General features: G+C 38.1%; 1 protein-coding gene across 1 annotated transcript in view; it reads right to left on the bottom strand.

Moving 5' to 3' along the window:
- pth1r (parathyroid hormone 1 receptor) overlaps positions 1–24,374 on the bottom strand; it is a 45,813-nt gene that overhangs the window by 18,728 nt on the left and 2,711 nt on the right. The window contains exons 2-3 of the mRNA XM_058068816.2: positions 5,335–5,437; positions 136–246 (exon numbers count right to left, since the gene is read on the bottom strand). Coding sequence (XP_057924799.2) covers positions 136–246; positions 5,335–5,437 — 214 coding nt within the window. The remainder of the gene's footprint in view (positions 1–135; positions 247–5,334; positions 5,438–24,374) is intronic.

The raw sequence follows: 24,374 nt of genomic DNA, 5'->3' as shown, positions 1-24,374 counted from the left end.
TCCCTTAATCATAAAAAGTGTCATTTAAAAACTTTCTTTTGTATTCAGTTGTGTTGTCATTGACTAATATTTAAATGTGTTTGATGATCTGAAACATTTAAGTGTGACAAATGTCCAAAAAAAAAAAAATCATACCTCTATGATTGAAGTCATAGATGTACTCTGGGCATGCGGTGGACACCAGCTTTCCCGAAGCTCCTTCAGGCCAGCACACAATGCCATCCCATTCTGATGCACAGTAGCCATCTATGGAGACATAAAGCAGAGCAACATAGCATCACGTACTGCATTGTACATTTTTTTGGGCCACATACAAAAGAAGCAGTGTGTTTTACTGCCGGCATTCACACAGTATGTAATTAAGCAACGCGGGTCACTCTTGTCAGAAATGTACAGAAAGAAGAAATTGGTTTGCGGGTCAAGTGGAGAGCACACATATTTGTCCACTTTCCATACATTGTCCTCAGACTTACAATTCTGTCTTTCTCAACATGCTGTGGAATAGTGATGTGTTTTTCCCAGGCTGTATGTAACCAAAGATAAATAAAGTTAAAGCTATCATTAGTACTTGCAGTTGTTGTTGCTTTTTGTCCTGTTTTTCCCGTCTGTCCCCTGTTAAATTAAAGTAAACACTAGCAGGCGGTGCTATTTCGTCTGTATATCTCCATGTTGTCCATTTGGGTTCTTGCATATATTATTGTTACAGTTGTCTCCTACAGTCACTCTCTAATTCCTTGTGATGGAAATCTTTTTTTATTTTAACTTGGGCTGTCAATCGATTAAAATATTTGATAATGACTAATCACATTTTTTGTTCATAGTTAACTCAGGATTGATCGCAGTTTTTAAGTATTTATTTTTTTTATCAATAATAACTAGAGATAATCTCTTTATGGTAAACGATTTGATGTGCAACGAAAAAATATCAAATTTTATGTAAATACATATATACATATACATATATAATATATACATTTTGGAACTATGGGCCATTATTTCAAACAATACAGTCAGCAAGCATATTTTTGTATTACTATTTTCCCTTTATTATTAGCATATTAGCTCTTAAACTCGCCAACAAACGTTCAGCAAATACAAAATGTGAGTGAGTGAGCCCTCTCATACTGACATAAACATGTTTCTTTGATTACAGTGTCAGAACAAAATAAGATTTGTTTAATTATGATACTGGTTTTAAATTGTGAGTAAAAAAGCCTATTTAGGAATATTCAGAAATGATTATTATTAAGAATTTGCCTCAATGCACATTTCCTTCATGAAATATACAAATGAAAAGCATTCAAAGTAACAACAACCCGACGTTGGAAAGAACTTTCTCTCAACCTGCGTTCTTTAGACTCTTTAGACGTATTTGTTTAGACAAGCATTTTAATTTATACCGACTCATATTTGCTGATTGTATTTTCTATGTGCATAATGTTTTTATGTTGTGAAGCGCTTTGTGACTTTGTCTGTGAAAAGCGCTATAGAAATAAAGCTTATTTACTTACTTACTATTGCTTTCCTCTGCATTTATCCCCAGGTTCTAAAATCAGATTCCAGCAGGTACTGTCTTGTGTATTTTTTTCTCACTCTCTGTGTCTGTTCCCTTGTACTGTCCTATGGTAGGACTACCCTAGAGTAACCTAGACCCAGTGAGTTTGACAGGGTTGGGTGCTTTGCTGAAGCAAACTTTAACAGTAGTGAGGAGACCAGTGCTACTGGCACTTATTTTTAACTGCATAGCATTAGCAATGTCCCCCACCCCCAGATTTTGGGTAAGAACCTTCCATATGGTTTGGCATTTGAGTTGTAGTATTATTAAAAGCATCTGCCCAGCTTTACTGACCACTAATATCCAGCTACGCATAAAAGTGACATGACGCTTTCTCTCCAGTGAATCAATTAAGTTCTCATTGCTGCAATCGGACCTGTAAAGGCGGCATGGTTTGTATTTGTCTGTCACCAAAATGAAATAGTCCCCAGCTGAACACACTTCCAAAGCTGTTACTATAGGACCACTTCCACACCACATGCCTAAATGACACACACATGTACATATGGTACGGTTATAGTATGCTTTTCTGTAAATGACTGCACCACAATTCAAAGAAAAAGGAGGCTCCAAGGGAAGTCCAGTATTAGTGATGCAAATGGGCTTCTCTCTCTCTCTCTCTCTCTCTCTCTCTCTCGCTCTCTCTCTTGTTAAACACCCACATCTTATCTTAATTATGACCTGCAGATGTCAAAACATAGACTCCACGTTTTCCTGATGATGTTATTCTATACACAGACCACAGTCTTGGGGTCTGAGCTATTTTTCACTCAGCGAGGTCTGGGGCATCGATCCCACATCCCTCCACTGTCCTCCCCCATGACAACCTCAGCGTGTTTCCCCTCAAAGAGAACCTTGTCTCACATGTATTTTAAGCACAAATAACAAAAACATATGAAGTTAGAATGTTGAAATAAAGCAGAGAGTGTTTCAGGGTCACATGTCCACAGTTTGTTCATCGCTAACGCTGGTTTTTACCTCCACCAAGGAGGTCCAAGCTAAATAAGGCAGCTATGTATGTGTGTCTTGCAATTTTCTCCATTTTTTTACATGTAGGAACACTTACGTTGGGATGTAACTTCCCCTTAAGAAATAAATAAATAATGAAGCAGTAATTCAAGAGTAACAATGAGATGTGTAAAGGGATAATAATATAATAACTGTAATTTAAGTATGTGGGTGTGTGATTAAAACAGGACATAATCCTTATTTAAAAAAGACAGTATTCATTGGCAATTAAATTGAATTGTTATATTATTAATATTATAATTATCTATTAAATTGATCCTGTAATATACAAAAAATATAAATATCTAAATATCTAAATATCTAAATATCTAAATATCTAAATATCTAAATATATAAATATATAAATATATAAATATATAAATATATAAATATATAAATATATAAATATACATTCAATAAATATTTTTTCAGTAATAGTATTTAATTTAATTAATTGATTAACAATTGAATATATTTTATATTTATATTTTAATTATAGATTTAATTGGCTTCATGTTAAATCAAATGCATTTAATTACGTATATAAGAATAGAATATCTAATATTGAATACATTTTAATTATATATTGGAGTGTTAAAATGGTAAATATCTGAAGTTGATTTTATTTTAATCAGGAATGTTGCAGTGTTTTGTAAACCAGCAAACGCCTTTCAGATGAGCACGCTCAGACATGAGTATTCTATGGTGCAGAATCCTAACAGGCTATTAAAGGGGACAAGGGGACTTTAACCAAGCAGAAATGGGAACATACGTATGTTATGTGCTTATCTATCCATATGAAGTCAACAACACCGGGAACGTATGTTTCATTAATCAGGTAAAATATTAATCATGGACTCTTTAACTGTATTAGACTGAACAAGCATGAGTAACCTAGCAAAAGAGGTCAATGAACAGCACAAAAGCATCACAATAGAAGTAAACTTCCATTTAAAGCACAAATGTTGCATTGCATGTAGACATAATTGCAAAATTTGAATCCTTTCTTCCATAGCGCAATGTAATGTCTTTAAATGAGCTGTATTATCTGACCGGTCCAAAGATGCATATTTACTTATTATCTCAGTGGACTCATTGATTCATCTCTAGCTGATGCAATTCATTTGATTTAAAAAGCTGGACTTTTTTTGTCGTAAATGAATGACGTAACAGTCCAAATGTGCTGGCAGGAAGCTGCTGAAGTGTACACTAAGCCTTGCAGTCACACTGACCCCTCAGGACGGATTATGCAGAATGGTGGACAGATGAGCAAAACACCCACAAACGCCAGCTAATGCTTTCATTGGCTCCTCTGCTATGCATTAGCATCTCTGGCCATCCTCTTAAATACATTCTGAAATAAATAAATACGAGACGTGACGAGTTATATTTTCTAAATTCTTGGCTAGTCATCAAAACCAAAATTTGGGAACCCCGCAGGCGACAGACAAAAGCTTTTGTGTACATTTCCTGGAAGCAAACACTGTTAATTACAGGTTTCATTTACATGGGCAAAATCATCATAACCACATTCACTTGGAACAAGAGGGAAATAATATCGGTTTGGCTGTGATAATCCCAAATATCCCTGTAAACAATCAAGTGACAGAAAACCACAATGAGGCTGGATTAGCGTGTTCTTTTAGGTATCCATAAATATACAAATTATCGCCCCCTGGCAGGACCGCAGGTAACTACAAATTAATACAAAAACAAGTTTTCACGCTATACTGCTCTGTGGCTGTAGACAACCCCCTGATGTAGTTTGTTATTAACGCCGCAAAATGGCAAAAAAAGCATCATAACTACTGCATGCACTTTAAAATGTTGAAAACTTTTAAAACTCCTATGTACTCCTATTTGCCCTATGTACAGTACATGTACAGTACCAGTCCAGTGCCAAACCACTCGATCTCAAAGGCTCTGAAACTGTAGTGATGGTCAAAAAACACAAATCATTCAAGGGGAAGTATCCACCAAATCTTGAAAAAAAATGCGGTGCCAAATCTATCTGTGGCGGTCCAAATGTACCCGTGGCAGGCCACCATAAATGAATGCATGGGAAAGTGCTTTCAGTTCATGTGCTACAATGTGGGTCCTCAACAAGCTGCTGCTGTTTGGTCATCCCCGTCCCGAGTAGACCTTGTTGTTTGTGTTTATTAAGTGCTTTGTATGTAAACACAGTGCCTGGCACATTTCCTACATTTGCTATATGCTACATACTATAACAATGACCAAGTCTTCACCCCCACTTGAATGCCTGATCTGGAAGCATCCCCAATAGCAAAGCCTGCTCGGCTCAATAAAACCATTAAGCTGCATAAAATGTCTCGATATCCCTCAGTCTCTGACAGCCTGAGACATTTGCAAGTCAATAAAGCCACAGATTAATCACTCTAGTGGAAAACTAATCAAGTGTAATAAATATTGTGAGCAATGTGTAGCTTATTCGGGTTGAAATTGAAGGGAACAATAGGAAACTCCCACGCTCAACATCGTTGACACACTGCTGGGCAGAGATATTGTAGAGTGACTTCCTGTTGATGGTCACTGCATCTCATTCTATTGTTGGCCGAATTGAAAATGTCATTTCTACTACAGGTCATATCCTCAGCGACGCACACGGCCCTCATCATGGAACGATGTAGTATCCTGAACATATGAAATGATATGCTGCTACGAAGTGTGTTCTGTGTACTGTTAGTCATTTACAGTGGGTATAAGTTCCCACTTACACTAAACATCTACGTACCTCCTGTACTACTACTCACCGGGAACTTTGTGCCTTGACTTGATGAGGCTTTCACACTTTCGCTTGGCTTTGAACAGCAGTGCAATCTGCTCCTCTTTAGTGAGGACATCGTCTGCATGTGCCTGCAAGAAAAATAAAACAAATGAAGTTCATGAACAACAAGCAGTTGCATTTGCTTTGAAGTTCAGTCATCCCCCGCTAGAATGTTCTATTGGGTTTTTTTTACAAAATTGATGGATTAATAAATTCATATAGATATATATATGTTCATTTTCTACCGCTTTTTCCTCATGAGGGTCACGGGGGTGTTGGAACCTATCCCAGCTGTCTTCTGGCGAGAGGCGAGGTACACCCTGGACTGGTTGCCAGCCAATCACAGGGCACATATAGACAAACAACCATTCACACTCACATTCATACCTATGGACAATTTGGAGTGGCCAATTAACCTAGCATGTTTTTGGAATGTGGGAGGAAACCGGAGTACCCGGAGAAAACCCACGCATGCACGGGGATAACATGCAAACTCCACACAGAGATGGCCGAGGGCGGAATTGAACCCTAGTCTCCTAGCTGTGAGGTCTGCGCGCTAACCACTCCTCCACCGTGCCACCCTGGATTAATAAATTATCACTGTTTTTTGGTTGAATATTATTAGTTGTTTATTTTTTTAACTAAACAAATGTGATAAATTAAGCATTTTCAAGCATAAAAGTGGCTAAATGAATTCAAACAAAAGGTATTCAAAAGACATGTTATGAAGTATAATACAGTATCTGTGACTTGTTGTGTGTAAGTTCTGTGAAGTGACATGTGTGACATCAGCCACTTGGAGTTGACTGTTAGCTGAGTGCTAACAGCAGTGAAGTGCATCATGAGTTTGTCCTTAAACATAAACACCAGCAGAAGAGTAGTATTGCACACTGGTGTCTAGGTGTCCGTAATGTTACATTGTTGACACAACAGTCGCCAGGAAGTATGCTGTCAAGGCTAATGTGAGTATTTCGTATTTATTTATGTATAAGATTGCTTATTTTTGATTATTATGTCTATCACATTGGTAAAACAAGTGTGAAGGTGACTATAGGGGTATTATTTTACATCTTGAGGGCTCTAATAATGGTCAAAACTATATTCACAAAATAAATAAATAGGTTTTCGTTGTTTAACTACAGAAATATTACATTTATTAATCTGGAATCCTTTGCAGCTTAGTTGTTTTCAAAAATGTGTCTAAGCGGGATTTGACTAATTTGACCACTGTAATGGATTTCTCACTAGGCTCACTAAACAAGCTGTAAAAAAGCTACAGTATATCCAGAATGCTGCTCCTCGAGTCCTGACTAGAACAAAAAAACATGACCATATTAGACCAGTACCGGCTGCCGAGTGGTTAGCATGCAGGCCTCACAGCTAGGAGACCCGAGTTCGATTCCACCCTCGGCCATCTCTGTGTGGAGTTTGCATGTTATCCCCGTGCATGCGTGGGTTTTCTCCGAGTACTCCGGTTTCCTCCCACATTCCAAAAACATGCTAGGTTAATTGGTGACTCCAAATTGTCCATAGGTATGAATGTGTGAACCATGAGTGTGAATGGTTGTTTGTCTATATGTGTCCTGTGATTGGCTGGCGACTGAAGCTTATGGCAACTGAAAGAATTGTGTTTATTTTCAATTATTTAGGGGGGTTTTGCTTTGTTTTATGGCTTTATTTTGGGAATTGTGTTTAATGATTTTAGAATGAGTATGTTTTTATGGAATGATTTTATGAAGTGATCTTACCCATCTTTTCTGTAAAGCACTTTGACTTACCTTGTGTACAAATAGTGCTCTATAAATCTATAAATAAACTTGCCTTGCCTTTTGCAGAGATAATGATGCTCAATAGTGATTTTTGTGATGCCACCACAGAGAGAATGTGTAATGATAACCACAGAACAACAAAACAGCTTTATTGTAACCTATAAAAGCGCCTGTTTGTGCAATGCATGTCAATGCATACACCACAGATGCTAATGCATGTTATTAGCATGTTGCTACTGACATAATGGTGGTGATACAAGATTAAAATGTGCTCCTGACGGTACACACGCGAGAGGAATTAATTTTAGGCAACATCGCTCTTGGTGGATTCATCTTCAGTTAATTGTTCCACATGTGCAAAAATGATGTTGAATAACATGTTCTTCTTGAACAACTACACACAATATGAACAGCATATATGGTGGAACAACATGTACTTAAATCGTAAAGTTATGACTCTCATTTTCTTTATAGTATCTTCAAATAGAAGACAAAAAGCTCGAAAGGCTGCTGACAAGGAAACATTTTAAGAATGAAAGTGTAAGCAAGCATTGTTTCCACTGCGACCAAATGAATGTGAAACCCCGGCCCCTAATTTAGCGAGCCGCTGTGGCCTCGCTGCACACAAAACCACAATACGTCAGTCGCACCCCCATTTTTGACTATTTTCAGCCTGGAAATAAAAACGGCCAGTCTGTGGAGGAGCCGAACACGCTAACACTGTGCACACTGTAAACAACCGCACATGGACTAACATCTCCAACCACAGGCAAACAAGGATAGATGCTACCTGTTGGCTGTGCGACCGTAAGTCAATATAGAATATTCCACAGGAGGCTTCATGGGACCTTGTCTCCGTTTTTTTCCTCTCCAACTATAGAAGTGAGAGGCTTGCTACAGAAATGGCTAGATGAGCTTGTTTGTAAAATGTTGTCTTCATTATTATTCCCCACTTGAAAGGGAATAAATGAGTTCTTAGGCAGTGGATGTGCATTAGTCACCAGTAAAGACTTCCAAATGAGATACAGCGTCATTTGGCTCATTTATTACTGGCCCAAGGTAGAAATAAAATTAAATAATAAAGTAAACCGGGCTGAGAGGTTAGCACGCAGGCCTCACAGCGAGGAGACCTGAGTTCAACTTCATCTCTGTGTGGAGTTTGCATGTTCTCCCCGTGCATGCGTGGGTTTTCTCCGGGTACTCCGGTTTCCTCCCGCATTCCAAAAACATGCTAGGTTAATTGGCAACTCTTGTTAGTGTGAATGGTTGTTTGTCTATATGTGCCCTGTGATTATCTGAAGCTGATTATCATTGTGATTCTAATCCAAAATTGAATTCTTTCTTCACTCGCATAATTTACATTTCTGAAAAGTCTTCCTCCTTTGGCCTCAGTCCAAACCACCAGTGTAAACACGTTGCTCACACGGAGAAACATCCACATTCTTATTTACTGTGTTTCATTTAAAAACACAGTATTCTTTTTGTGCCTTTCAGAGCACGGCCAAACGAAAATTGGAAGAAAAAAAAACGCTCCATGTAAATAAATGTTTTTTCATCACCGGGACGCTAGAATACAAACGGCACTTGAATAAACCACAAGTTTCTATTTCACTGCGCAAACTGTGGTTTCATGATTTAAACTGCAGCTCTCTATTAGAGCAATATTGAGAGAGCTTATTTAGGACTGAGAGTATTACTGTATACTGCGCACGCCATCACAGTCAGTGGGTATTTGGTCACGGAATGCTGAAATTATTTGTGCAACAAATGCTCTTTATTCAACACATTTTTATTAAGAAAATCTTCCATTCGTGAAGGGACTCACAAGGCCGCCAAATACAATAGCATGAGTCCTGATTGGGGCAACTGTGCATTTATTTTTGAATACATGTCACTTTTTTCTTTGCTCTTCAAGCAACTTGTGGTTAACCAAAGTCATTTCCTGAACTTCCCCACAGAGAATATGAGAGTCAAAGTCTGGCGCTTGCTTGCATGGTACATTTTCCTCACAAGGCATGAAACAAAACGGATCCAAGAACAGAACATAATGAATCCTACATCTTGTTTTTGTGTAATAAGTTACAAATAGAATCAAATTACAGAAAAATAATATTGAAAGGGAAACAAAACTGAGCAAACAGCCAAAGCAGTATTGATGTTTAAATACCAGCGCCAAGCGATTATTGTCATATTTCATTAGCATGTAAAATCTCTGATTCAAAAATAATAACACCACTATTTAGAGGCCTCACTTGCTTTAATTTTGTTAATGTAGACTAACATTTGGAAATTTTTATTCATATTTTACTGTGTTTCCTCTCCAGAGAATAGCCTTACAGTCATCCCTCGCAATATTGCAGTTAGATTATCACTCCCTTACTATATTGCGTTTTATTATAAATTTATTAATCAATAGATGATCCCTGTTATGTGGTAGACAATGGTCTATTATTAGTCTAAACTAGGACTGTCAAAGTTATCGCGTAAATGACGCGTTAACAGAAGTTTCTTTTAACGACGTTGATTTTTTTGACACACGATTAATGTGTGCACCTCCTGTTTGACCCTCTGCCCACACCGTAGTTTGATTGAAGCGCAGTAATGGGTTGGAATGTCACCAGATCTAGCAACAAAATGGCTAAGTTGTCAACACTGACTGTCATACAAAGTCGGACAATTCGCCGTTCGCATTAAACATTGAAAAACTGGGGGATTTCGAACGAATAGTAACAGTATCAGTTGCTATGCTCTAACTATGAAAAAAATCAGCGTATTACTATTGAATCATACTTTATAGAAATGCAATTATCGTGAACCAATTTACCATGATAAACGATATCAGGTCATTTTTTGAAGCTTTAATAATAATTACAAGTGTCTTAGAAAGTGAAAAGGTATATTTCTTTGGTCATTTATTAACAACTACTAATAATGCACAGCAGAAACAGAACCAGTATTGTAATAGAGGTAAGGAGCAAACTGCCAGTCAGCATGAATGTCGCTGATGAGTTCAAGAGCACGTGTGAAACACAAATCACATTTTAAAGTGCATGCAAAGGTCGGTAAAAATGCTTGATGCTGAATTATTCATGATACTTCAAACTTCAAATAGCGACTGTTAATTAAAAAAACAACATCAGGAGGTAGCAGCTGTCACAGCTGTGAATGCCGATGTTTTTTGACCCACGGTTATTAACGTTAACAAAAGCAGATGTTATTAACAAAAGGAGATGGTGAACAATTGAATTGGGGCATTATTTGGAAAAATCAGGAAAAAAGCCAAAAACTGCAATAAAATACAGGATGTGTGATTTACCTAAACATGTAACAGAACATCCGAAAAGCAGACTGTTTGGCAGCCTGATCACCCTCTAATTAAATCTCACAAATAATAAAAACCTTGCCAGGAAACTGCACGGCATAGACAAACATTCTTGCTGAGGCGTTTTTGGCGACTTCCAACGTTTGATTAGTCTCCGTTGGCCCATCTGTCAGCAAAGATGAGATTTTTGGGGTAAATATTCCAGATCCTTTCCTTTCCAGATCACACTTCATCACGTGGAAGATTAAAAAAAACATATATAAAATATTTACCCCGCTTGCTGTAAAGCCTGCCTTTTATGGGCATACAGTTAGATGTTTGTTTAATGTACTTGTTTTGGTCATTTGCCATTCTTTACACCATCGGCCAACATTGACTTCCTTGTTGTTGGCACGTATTCAACATGAGGGTCTCAGGGGCTTCTGGACTTTGCTAGATGGCTTTTTTCCCCTCCACAAAATAAGGAGCGTCTACAAAATTATAACTGGGCCGAATCTTGTTTTTAGTGGCCAGTGGGATATCTGGGGTAAAAAAAAAAAAAAAAAGCATGAATGTTACTTTAGACGCATGGCAGCGCTTGAACGTTTTAGCGGATGAGAGTTCCTGGACATTATGAAGCCTATGAGTCAGTGGCACTCCTCTTCAACGCTGCAATTTACATTTGATGATAAAACCACAAACCGCAAGACTGCTTGTCCTTTGGAAATGCTTGCAGACCACATTCTGACTTAAAGGAGCATTTAGCTCCTAATTATACCCTCCTATGGTCGCCAGACGCAAGCACAGGCCCAGATGGAAACACTGTGTGCACATCAAGCTGCAGCTGTGTTGCTTAGTCAAACTACATGCAAAAAAGGACAATTCTGATGTTATATAAGTGATATAATACAACATAATGTGGGCCAAGCCTCCAATGAAGAGTAGAGCTTTTTTATGTTCATCAAAGGCTTAAAAGCTACTAACGGTTATGTAACATAAGATTCATCATATTATAATGGACCTGCTCCTGACACTGGGGATTCAGCTGCTCAAAATTAATGTAAATTTAGTCGTGAATGAGCGATTATGTGCATATAAATGTATGGATTATGAAGATTATCATTTATAAATATCATTTATAAAAGCCACAAGCCAGATGTAACAAATGTTAAGTGTACATGATACACACAGCGACATCTATCCTCAAAAAAAAATCACAGTACAATGTTCATTTATAGCACGTAAAATGTGTCATTGAGTTATATTGCACATGAATAAAACTGATACATCAGAGGTGATGAAAAAAAATTTAAAACATGAAATAAAGAGGAAATATGTAAAGATAAAAAATAGAAAATGCCATTAACATTTAAAATGTCATTAAAATATATTTTATATTTTAAAAAATAAGGTTTATATAAAAAATAAAATAATTGAATAAAATATGTTTTATATTATATTGTAGTGTATTTAAAAATATTCAATGTTTTAAATTTGTTACAAAAATGAATCGACAAAAAGGAAATTGTAAGAATATTAACAATTTTATGTCAATAAATATTTTTAATGAATCAACTGGATTTTAGTTTTAGATGTTTACTATGACATTGAGGGAAGACTTTGATTTTAAACTTTTTTATTATTAATGAAAATGTTTTTCTATGCTCTAACTATGAAAATATTCAATTTAAGAAGGAATCCTACTTGGAACCATTCATTCATTCATTTTCTACCGCTTATCCTCACGAGGGTCTTCGGGCTGTCTTCGGGCGAGAGGCGGGGTACACCCTGGACTGGTCCCCAGCCAATCACAGGGCACATATAGACAAACAACCATTCACACTCACATTCATACCTATGGACAATTTGGAGTCGCCAATTAACCTAGCATGTTTTTGGAATGTGGGAGGAAACCGGACTACCCGGAAAAAAACCCAGCATGCACGGGGAGAACATGCAAACTCCACACAGAGATGGCCGAGGGTGGAATCGAACTCTGGTCTCCACTCGACTGCGGTGCAGCCCTACTTGGAACCAATTAACGGCATTATTAAGTAAACTAAGTGTGTTTATCAATTGTGCTATATAAATAAAGTAAGCTGTGCTATGGCATGGTAATGTACATTATAATAGTGTATAAAAGTGTAAATCCCAAAAGTGCCACTATTTTCTTTGACTCCATTTTAACAGTGGATTGTTTTTGTATGAATTTTTGTATGAATTTGAATATCAGTGTCAAATGCCTTCAGGTCCAGCCTCATTATTTTCAAAGCACCTTGACCTGGTTGTAAGAAAAGGTGAGGTTGCTGTACAATATTTATTAAGATAGACAGCATGTATTTCCTAATGGACTCATACATTTTTCAGTGACTCTTTTAAACTAAAATATCTACAGCTGCAAGAAAAACAGGAAAACCTTAAAATGTCTGAAAGCTCTCAGGGGGTAATTGTTTTATAAAAGAAAAGTTCCATGAATGAATGATGACGGTGATTTCATACCTGCCGGGGTGGCCGTGAGTGAGGTGTTCAGGGGCCATGTTCGGCCTACGTACATTCATTCATCTGCGCTGCTTAAACATATGTTTTTTTTTCTTTTCTTGAGCATCTAATGAAACACCTCATTTGTAGACATCTCAACACCGTAATGCGGAGCCTGCAGGGATTTGGAGGGGGCATGGCAGGAGTCTTTCTCATCCATGTATCACTGTGTTACGTCTAAAAGGACATGAGAATGAGCATCATGTTGACCTAGTCATGTTTTAATAAACATTGTGACAACTTAGATCCAAATATGATGATGAATATAGGCTGAGGCACTGGAGCATGGTGAGATTAAATTTTACCAATCAAAGAAAATGAATGAAACACCCATTACCCTTCCCTAACTGATAGGAGTGGCCATAGTGTGTGCGTCTACAAGGTGAGTGCAATTAGGTGGTAAGCACCCTGCTGTCTTCACCTTGGTGATGGTCTTAACGGCGTTTTACAGATTGTTACCATCTCATCAATAAAAGCTCATTAAGCACATCTTAGGTGTGCACCTCGTTATCTAAAATAATCCTGTTTGATTGTGGTGCAGTCATCTTGATTGAAGGACTTCTGGCACCAATCATTAAAACTGCTGACACAGGAGATCTAATGAGATAAAAGTGCATGGAACTCACCCTGACAGAATCGGACAAGATCTGAGGTGGTCCACTTCTTCGAGGTGCTGCTCTACTTTGGCAACTCTCCTGATGTCAATACATTCATGACCCAAACCAGGGGTCAGCAACCTACGGCTCCAGAGCCGCATGTTGCTCTTCAGCCTCTTTGTTGTGGCTCCCTTTGCAATGCTTGAATATTTTTCAACACCCGAGTGGGGAAAATGCAATCTTTGTAATGAGTTTTAAAAAATCCAACTTTGTGTGAGACCGTGAATGCATCCTGGCTGAGTTCTAACTGCTGATTAGATGAGCACAAGGATGAGCAGACAGGATGCTATTCAGTTCTCTGTCACACAGGTAAACATGGAGGAAAAAAAAAGTCATTCTTTCCCAGAGATATTTCACAATTCTCAAAAATAAATTAGAAATAATTTCAAAAACAGCAGCATGGGAACTTGTTTGTGCCAGAGTAAACAAATCAAGTAAGTTTACAGTAATTGACACATACATTTATGTAGGTTTATCTCTAATACTAGCAAAAGTACTCAATCAACTCATCCTTTTTGTATCTGAACTACTTTGATAGCCCAAAGTTCCCTTCAAATTTGACGGCCAAAACCGTGGGAGACTCATAATTGGCTAAGCATGTGAGCTCATCACAGCCAGTTAAAAGAAACAGGCTGTCAATTCACTGTGCTACACATTTGTTCAGGCGTTTAACCAAGATGATACCATGATAACCATACTTTTTGGCATCCATTACACATGCACGTTCACTGCACTTCTATTTGTTAGTATTCCATTGTTATTCTCATCAATAGTGTTCTATTGTTAGTTTATAAGACCTTGTTTTAAATGTATGTTTTGCGGCTCCAGGCTATTTTTTTTTTACTAGGCAAGGAGGTAAAACGGCTCTTTTCATAGTGAAGGTTGCCGACTATATGCTATTTGAATTTACTTTGTATATACAGTAAAGTCTCGTTATATCGATATCGGTTAAAACGAATTACTACTTATTACGATACTATTTTCATTTCCCGGCAAATTTCTAGTCTTTTATGATATAATTAGCTCCGTTAGTACGATACACAGTTATTATGATAATCCGGTTACTAGGATGCCCTTTTCATCTCCCGCCAGCCAATTTGGTCTGCTTATATCGATACAAAAGCAGCTTAAATCAATCTTTGCTTAAGGATGTCAATACCAAAAAAGAACACGGCGAACGGCTGCTTCCAGTCAACTTTATTTTTCACACTTCCACCACCAGAGTGCAGCACACACAGCGGAAAACACCCGTCCCTCGCGCCGACCCCTCCGGGTGGCAACACCTTCCCTATCGATAGTTCCAGGGTGAATTATGTCCCGGTAACCGGTAATCACTACTGTAGTACAAAATTTATTGTAGTACAAAAGCATGCTAGATACGCAATCCATGAACTCAAGGAGAAAATTACATGCATATCAAAGATCCGCCCACTTTTAATGCAGTTCGGCGCAGGATCGGACATATGGATAGTCCGGTTATATCGGTATTTTTTCCGACTCCCGAGAATATCGATATAACGAGACTTTACTGTACTTATATTGTGTCATACAGTATGTTGCCCGCTCAACATCCCTTCTTAAGGTTTCTTTCTTCCCCACATGGGTATTGATTTTTTCCTTGCCCAACCAGGGGATGTCATCTATTCTCATCTATTGTTGTTCTTGTTGTTCTTGTAAAACCCTTTGAGACTATATATGTATATATATATATTTTTGACTTGACTTTACATTGTTTTTGACAGTTCTTTTGTTGTTTCAATTGTCTCAACAGTTCAATCCTGGTGTGACTGTTTACATAAGAAAACAAGATGTTTTCTTAGTGCACCATGACCTTCAAATTGGCAGTCATGGTCAGTGCATAATGTATGTTGCATATTTCCCCGCCCAAGGCTGTGTTGCAAGGGGTTAACATACATAATGTGTACAGTAATGCCTTCCGGGAAATAAGGCACATTATATTGCAAAAGTCCAAACAAAAACAAATCACATGAATAAAAAAACATGTGTGATTATCCAACTGCTAGCCTGGCCTAGTCTTTTGTCTTTCGTCTAATTTAGACATGACAAAGGCATAGTGTTTGGACATAGAGACCAACTTTCATAGAAAGTAAGACAAATACATCTCACAATTATAAGTATAACTGCACAATTCAGCAACAGTTTTTATTTCAGAATATACTTCTTATTGGTCAATAATACTATAAAAATAAACATGGATATACCTTACAATAGTAGTGTATGAACTTACGGTCAATACACAGCCATTATTGTCTGAATAGCTGGCAACATAATAGTGTCTGGAAGTGGTAGGGTCATCGTCTGCATGGGGTCAGCTGCATGAGTGCTGCTAGCATTGGGAGGGGAAATAAATTACAATATGTACTGTGACATTGTGAAGTGGAGCATGTTCCCTGTAAAGTGGGCCAAACATGATAAGGAGGACTAACACACCTCCAAGATGCCACACGGTTTGCTGAGGAACTAAAGGTGACGTGATGGCCAAGTACTGTATGTCTCCTCGAGACCTGTACCCAATTGAGTACCTGTGTGGTATCCTTAAGCAGAAAGAAGGAACATGGAAGAGCACAAGGTGTCTAACATCTACTAGCTCCACTAGTGATGTCATCATGGAGGAGTGGAAGAGGATTCTAATAACATACTGTGTAGCTCTGGCCATTTCCATGACCAAGAGAATTAAAGCAGTGCTAGATAGCAATGATGCTCACAACAAATATTCACATCAAGGATGCAATTTGCCAGTTCACCGTGAGATGTACTCAGTTGTGTTGCCAGCTACTTGGACAACAAGTGTGTTGACTAATTTATTAGCAGATAGTAAATACATACTGCTTTAAAAGCTGTACACTGATGACTTTACTTTCTATGACATATTATATGAAATATTAGGGGTGTACTAATTTTTATGAAATACTTTATATAAATAGTTGCAACAGACTGACAGTTTGATTAGTCTGTTATTGCACTGATCCAAATTACTGAGGAAAATTGTGCAGCTGCAGTATTTATGGATTTGACAAAAGCCTTTGATACTATTAATCACAACATCTTAACATTAAAAATTGTTTTGAATTGGGTCAAAAGCTACATACCTAACAGGAAACAATATGTGAAGATAGGAGAGCACACACCTGCAAGTTTAAATATTACATGTGGAGCACCCCAGGGGTCAATACTAGGACCAAAACTGTTCAACTTGTATATTAATGACATGTGTAAAGCAACAAAAGATTTAAAGCTAATATTATTTGCAGATGATACTACCGCTTTTTGTTCTGGAGAAAGCACACAAGAGCTAATTTAAAAATGTACAAATTAAATAGCTAGACCAAAAAGATGTTTTGATACAAATAGATATCCTTGAACCCATGTAAAACAAAAACAATGCTATTTGGTAACAGCAGAAAGGATATGCAAGCAAAAATACAGATTGAACATTGAACATTGAAAGGGTGAATTATAATATATTTTTTGGGATCATAATATATGAAAAAGACCTGGAAATCTCATAACAAAAATATACAACATAAGATAGAAAGAAATACCTCAATACTGAATGAAGCAAAAGTTGGTTACCATATGACTTATTGTGGGGTAATAACTATAAAAGCAATCTTCTCTCGCTAAATGTATTGCAATAAAGATCAGTGAGGATAATCTATAATGCTGCATTTCGAGAACAAATCCTCTATTTCTAAAATCCCAAATATGTATAAAATTCAATGATTTTGTACATTTTTAAACACTTATACGCGAGAACAATGCTAAAAACCCACAGTATATCAGGATGTGGAATCAAATTATGCAAAAGGTAAAGAACCACAACAATGTACCAAGATGAGCGATTTCAAGAAACAATACAAGCAGTTGATGTTTACAAAGAAGAGATGAAATGCAGGAAGTGAATAATAGATGTGGAAAGCATGCGTGGGTTTTCTCCGTGTAGTCCGGTTTCCTCCCACATTCCAAAAACATGCTAGGTTAATTGGCGACTCCAATGTGTGAATGTGAGTGTGAATGGTTGTTTGTCTATATGTGCCCTGTGATTGGCTGGCGACCAGTCCAGGGTGTACCCTGCCTCTCACCAAAGACAGCTTGGATAGGCTCCAGCATGCCTGCGACCCGTGTGAGGATAAGCGGTATAAAAAAATAAATGAATGAAAAATCCTTTGATGTTCTTTTGATAGTGGTACACTAAATTATGTGACTTCCAGTGGAGTAAATTGGGTAAAATTGCCGAAAGAAACAAAAGGCTTTAACACTCATTGTTCGGACTATTAACTGCATGCCTATTGAGCAATATGCTGCAACAAAGATTTTTTTGCAACAAAAAAAAATAACAACTCTCTGACATCCCTCTTAGCCTTAAGCCATCTGGCATGCAAAGATTTCCTTGTAAACAAGTGCGGCAACTCCTGCTTGTGTTCATTTGGAAGAAAATGACCCAACTTCTATCAGAATTATAGCACGACTGTGGGAGTGGGGTTGAAGAATTCTGTATATTTGAAACTCAATCCCTGGAGAAACAGTGTGTGGAGGGGGAGGGTACGGTGGTTACAGTCAATACAAAAGGCATAGCTGAGAATATTCACATAGATGGATGGAAGGAACTCCACAAAAATTACTCTGCGCATATTGCCACCCAAGAAGAGGTCTGCAGCAACTGTATTGATACATTACGGCATGCAATCCGTCATTGCACTCCCGATTGAATACCACACAGAGTATACCACATTAATATTTGATGATATTTCACCTGATCTTTGACTGGAAGGAGGTAGTGAAATAGGTCAAATGGTCAACACATGCCAGCGGCTTTAATACCGATAGTGATAACACCTTGGGCATATTGCAGGTGTTTGGCTGTCAACAAGAGAATTGAATATCATTATTAACACACTGGGGACAATGAATAGTGAATGGAGAGGTTCATCTCTATGAGCACATCTTTTCTTAAGTAGCTTCAGAACATAAGGCTTCCAAATATATAGTATATGTGTTCTTACCATGGCAACCATATTGATTGCAATTCTATAATATTCATGAATCTGCCCTAAGTCTGACTTTCTGGTGTTATGTTTACATTTTGCATTTATATTAATACCAACAATTGTGCATTGAAAAAAAACTAAAGAATGATTAATTAAGGCATGGTATTATGTCGTCATAACACTGCCACGTCGCAGTTTCAAATGCGAGGCTTAACTCAATCACGTTTTTTCAAACGTAAACTGATTAATAAGTCATGCAGTTTCATGGTTGTTAAAAGTCCCACTGAAGTGATACAGTTTAAGAATATCTGTTCAAGACGGTGTAAAAGTGGCATTGAGTTACACATGCTCTGCCCTTTAGCAGATGGAAAGGCTCAGGAAAAAAGCAGAGAGGTCACAGTAAGTCAAGAAAACAAGCCCTTTCCTGAGCCAAACACAGACCACTGCAGAGCCTCGCCATGCCGGCGAAACTGAACACTCACATATTAACCCAACACCTTAAAAGTATGGGTAATTTAAAGAGATAGATAACCGTGGCATCATCATCATCAGATCAGAAGACCAAAAGTCGCAATCATAATGATGCATGCACGTTGAATAACATAACAATTCTGCCACTTACAGATAGCCTCTCTATGAACAGCATATAATTATGTATAACTATAAAAATATCCATATATCAATTTTCTATACTGCTTATCCTCATTAGGGTCACAGGGGGTATGCTGGAACCTATCACAGCTGACTTTGGTCGAGAAGCGGAGTACACCCTGGACTGGTCGCCAGCCAATAGCAGAACTATGAAAATATTCCATTTATAAATGAGGGATTATGGGAAACAAGAATTATTGTCAATACGACAAGTCGTAACACAGCGAACACTCATGACCAAGGATTGATTGTGTAAATACCATCTCTGCACAGAAAAAAAAAAAGTCCTTCAGCCTTCACGCCGCAGCTCAACTCCACTTCTTCACAGTCCAGCACCCAAAATTATATGTTATTTTTGGTGGATTTCATCAAATTTCACTCAAAAAGTAAGAGCGGGATATGAACACCGCCACCACAGAGCTGCATGTTTCCTGTGGTTTAAAAAAATCGTCTGCTTGCAGCTTGAGATGTTTTTCTGACATCACACATCCCATAATCTTTCAGATGACACGCATATGATGTGGTCTACATGTCGGCTTCAAATACTCAGGCGCACGGATCATATGGAATAAACAGCGTGAAATAAACTGAGACAGAGGGAGGAGGAGACCTTCTACAGTTTACAGGTTGAGAAAATGAAAGCAAACTGAAAGTGGATTCAAATTGGACTTGGCAGACCTTTTATGTCATAATGAGGCCTGATCAGAGAGAAGCGCATGATCAAGGCTGAAACACTTTGAACCGTTTGAATGTCAATGAGGAGTCAATCTCTGATTACATGCGCTGTCGCCAGCCTTACATCTTTACTTGCTGTGGTGCAAAAAAAAAAAAACGGCCCCACCGGGTGTATTTCAGAAATTTCAAAATCAAAGACTATCATAGTACATAAATATTTAATCTTACCTCGTATTAATTTTACATCATTCTCAACAGTCTGCATGCTAATGGTATGTATTTATGATCCCTCCATATCCTTAGATTTCTTTCTCTGCTGTAAAGTGTAAATATGTTTTTTAATGGTAATTTGAATAGAAAATGGTTTTATGGCACTATCTGCAGGCGAAAAAGTGCTGCAGCAATGAATCTGGTAGAGTGTGCTGTCTCATTAGTCAATCGATTCAACATTTTACAGCAGGAAGATGCGTCGACAATGTGTGATGTTGTGAAATTGCACCTTTTGTACGTACAATACTGTACACTGTATGTCTGTAATTGTTTGTTCATGTTTAAAACTGATTTTAAGGTATGACTATGACAAGCATGTTATAGAGTTTATAGTGTCAAAAATGGCAATTTTTTGCATAATAATACAATTGTATTCTCCTACAATGCTGATTCTTTCTTGTAAATATAGGATTTGTTTTCAGGTTAACATGAAAAAAATACATATTTATCCTGTCAAGCTTTAGTCTTGTGAAAATTGCTAATTTTTCCCTCCTTAATAACCAACATACATCATCATTAACAGACATAATATTTGCCACTGAATGTGGGCTCATAAAAGGAGCACAAACTAACTATACTATAGTTAGTCTATACTACACCATACTAATATCCTTAATTTACAAATATATTATTATAATAATTATAATGATATATACTGGGTTGCACAGCGGTCGAGTGGTTAGCGTGTAGACTTCACAGCTAGGAGACCAAGGTTCAATTCCACCCTTGGCCATCTCTGTGTGGAGTTTGCATGTTCTCCCCGTGCATGTGTGGGTTTTCTCCGGGTACTCCGGTTTCCTCCCACATTCCAAAAACATGCTAGGTTAATTGGCGACTCCAAATTGTCCATAGGTATGAATGTGAGTGTGAATGGTTGTTTGTCTATATGTGCCCTGTGATTGGCTGGCGACCAATCCAGGGTGAAGACAGCTGGGATAGGCTCCAGCACCCCCCGTGACCCTCGTGAGGATAAGCGGTAGAAAATGAATGAATGAATGAATAATAATATATAATAACCTTATTAAAATCATACAACATTATTCTGTCATATTTTAAACTGGTCAGTATAGCCTCATCCACATTTGTTTATTGTTTAAATACTAATCCACTTAACTGCAAGGATCATCTGGGATGATTTTAATCAAGACCAAAACAAGTCACCCTACTGTATGTGTGGTTTTGGCCTCCCCAGCATCTCTGCCAGAGTCTATTGTGATTGTTGTTCTGTTGACATGTCACTTTAGCCACATGCTATATGAATGGTGATGCATACACAGGTCATGATTAGAATAATGCTGGAAGCTTTCTCTTCACATCACACAGCGATCACGGACATTAAACTGGCATGTGTGGCACAAACAAAAGTCTGATGTCATCAGAGCTACCCATTGCATGCAAACACATGCGAGCCACTGCTGTCATGAGATCCAAATTAAACATTCATTGCAGTTCTCGTAGCTTCCGCTTAATAAATGTGATAACCACGTAAGTGAGGACAGTTGTTGCGCTGAAGTGAGGTTGTTTGTTTGCCAGCTATCAGTCTAGCTTGTGGTGTGATACACAATGAAGGCACTGATGGTGAACATGCAGAGGGCACCAGTTCTGGCAAATGATTTAGGCCAGCGGAGATGAGCCATATACTGAAAAATTGTATTTTTTTTTTACTTTTTTTTTATTTTATTTTTAATTTGCACCACAGGCCAATCAAAAATTCACATTGGAAACTCCTGATTTTGAGTGTCAAAGGTGTATGTAGTGTACTTTCTTCCTCCTCGTTCCTGGTTCTTTGTAATAATGTCAGTAAAAAAAATATCCATTTGGGGTTTGTGACATGTCATATTAATCAGCATGTTGAGAAAAATAATGATTAGTTGGGGGTTTAAATGGATGGAAAAGTGGCATGAGCCATCATCGTCGTTCAATTGAAAAAGCTTTGTGTTCCTTCCACAAATAGAGACACAGACTTTCCACTCTTTGCCTTGGCATCCGATGTGTCCACGTCCCTTTTTTCTTTTTGCTCATTCACAGCTTGGAAAAAATCAAAATGGGATGGGAAGGAAGAGTGAGTGAGCAAACAGCTTGAGCTAAAAGTGGGTACACATTGCTTGAAGATGTTACGATCGTATCACTTATGCTGGTGAGGCTGGAGGTGCGCTGCTGTGGCACTGATGGACCACATCGCTTGGGAGGAAAAAAAAAAAAAAAGGCAATGTTCCTCAAAATCTGGGCCAAGGGCCTGTTGAATCCACAACAAGCCTCAGCCAAGACACACAGAGTAACTTTGTGTGAAAGCAGCAAGCCTCCTGCCCTATTGACAGCTTTAGGACCACTTCAAAAGCTCTTTAGTGTTTTTACTAAGGAGTTACTCCTGTGCTGGATTTAAGAATAAAGCATATTAAAACTATGGAACTAGAAAGATTATGGTTGCAGAAGAGCACTCCACCGAATATATTCTGGCTATACAGTATGTGCGTCTATACCAAACCACACACCTGCGGTGAATCAAGGAAAAACACCCACGGAAATACAAACTACAGCACAAGTATGGTGGACTAGAGGTGCACTGAGCATTAAATAAGAAAAAGCATCACTTAATACAGAGTATAGCTACATTTAATGAGGGAACTGCCAATGCAGGTAAACTACACTGTCTGTAACATTTAAACCAAATGCTCCAATTAGCACCTTATTTAGTCAACCACTGAGACTCCTAGTCTATGGGTGTGTGGTCTACAAAGGCAAATAATGACCAGGGTCTTTAATTAGCCCCCAGATTTAAAAAAATCTTGTTATTAAGTTCCATCTACCCCTATATGCTTAAAAATTACTACTCAGTTGTCGGTGTAAAACTGATATGTGTCACACTTGCAGTTTGCTCCGTACCACCATTACAACAATGGTTCTGTTGCTGTTGTGTTGTAATATACCTGTTAATGGATGACCACGTGGTCAAAGTGAGGTACTGTTTCCTTTCCACTTTTTCATGCACTCCAAATTCATTCATTCATTCATTTTCTACCGCTTATCCTCACGAGGGTCACGGGGGTGCTGGAGCCTATCCCAGCTGTCTTGAGGCACCAATCACAAGGCACATATAGACAAACAACCATTCACACTCACATTCCTACCCATGGACAATTTTGAGTGGCCAATTAACCTAGCATGTTTTTGGAATGTGGGAGGAAACCGGAGTACCCGGAGAAAACCCACGTATGCACAGGGAGAACATGCAAACTCCACACAGAGATGCCCCAGCAGAGAATCGAACCCAGGTCTTCCCGATCTCCTGACTGTGTGGCCAACAATGTCTTCATATATGTATAAAGTTTTTTCATCACGTGTTGAGATTTTGTACTTTGTTCAGTGGTCCTTGAATGCACTACAGTTACTGTGAAATTTAAAGTCTCCTCCTGATCAAAAGTTTGAATCCGGTTGAAAAATTTTATTAATTTACATTGGATGTTGGCTCTTAAGGAGGTTTTAAATATGTTTAAAAGCTATGCATAGCTTAAAAAAGCTAAAAGAAGAAATATGAGCGGGACAAAAAAAATGAGTAAGCACTTGCAAACAAGCATTAAAGCGAAATAGGCTGTTCATCAGCTTACCAAACGTTCAATGCCACAATATGGGCCATTTGGAATTTTCACAAGAGCACCAAATATGGGACAGTGAAAGGTGGAAGAAAGTCTTAGTCTGTGATGATAAAAAAAAATAACCTTGGCGGTCCTGATGCCTTCAAACATTGCTGGAATGACAAGAAGGTCCCACCTGAGATGTTTTCCACACAGCACAGTGGGGGGGGGGGGGGCATCATGATCTGGAGTGCTTTTTCCTTCAATGGAACAATGAACGTCAGGTTGTGCAGGGTCATCGAACAACAGCTGGCTATGTGGAGATGTTGCAGTGGGCATCCCTCATGACTAAAGGCCCTCGTCTGTGTGGTAATGACTGACTGGCTCTTTCAACAGGACGATGCTTTGCAATGCCCGCCTGACAAAACCACTTCTTCCAGAGGAATAACCTCACTTTTTTGGACCATTTTGCCTATTCCCCTAATATAAATCCAACTGAGAACATTTCTGTATGGCTGGCAAGTTTACAAAACTCTAGCTGGAAACACTAGCATCGAGCATGCCAAGTGAATAACTTTAATCAAA

The sequence above is a fragment of the Doryrhamphus excisus genome, linkage group LG6 (assembly GCF_037039965.1).
Source record: "Doryrhamphus excisus strain RoL-2023G ecotype Guam linkage group LG6, RoL_Dexc_Guam_v1.1, whole genome shotgun sequence".
Taxonomy (NCBI): domain Eukaryota; kingdom Metazoa; phylum Chordata; class Actinopteri; order Syngnathiformes; family Syngnathidae; genus Doryrhamphus; species Doryrhamphus excisus.
This window is presented reverse-complemented; position numbering and strand designations above follow the sequence as displayed.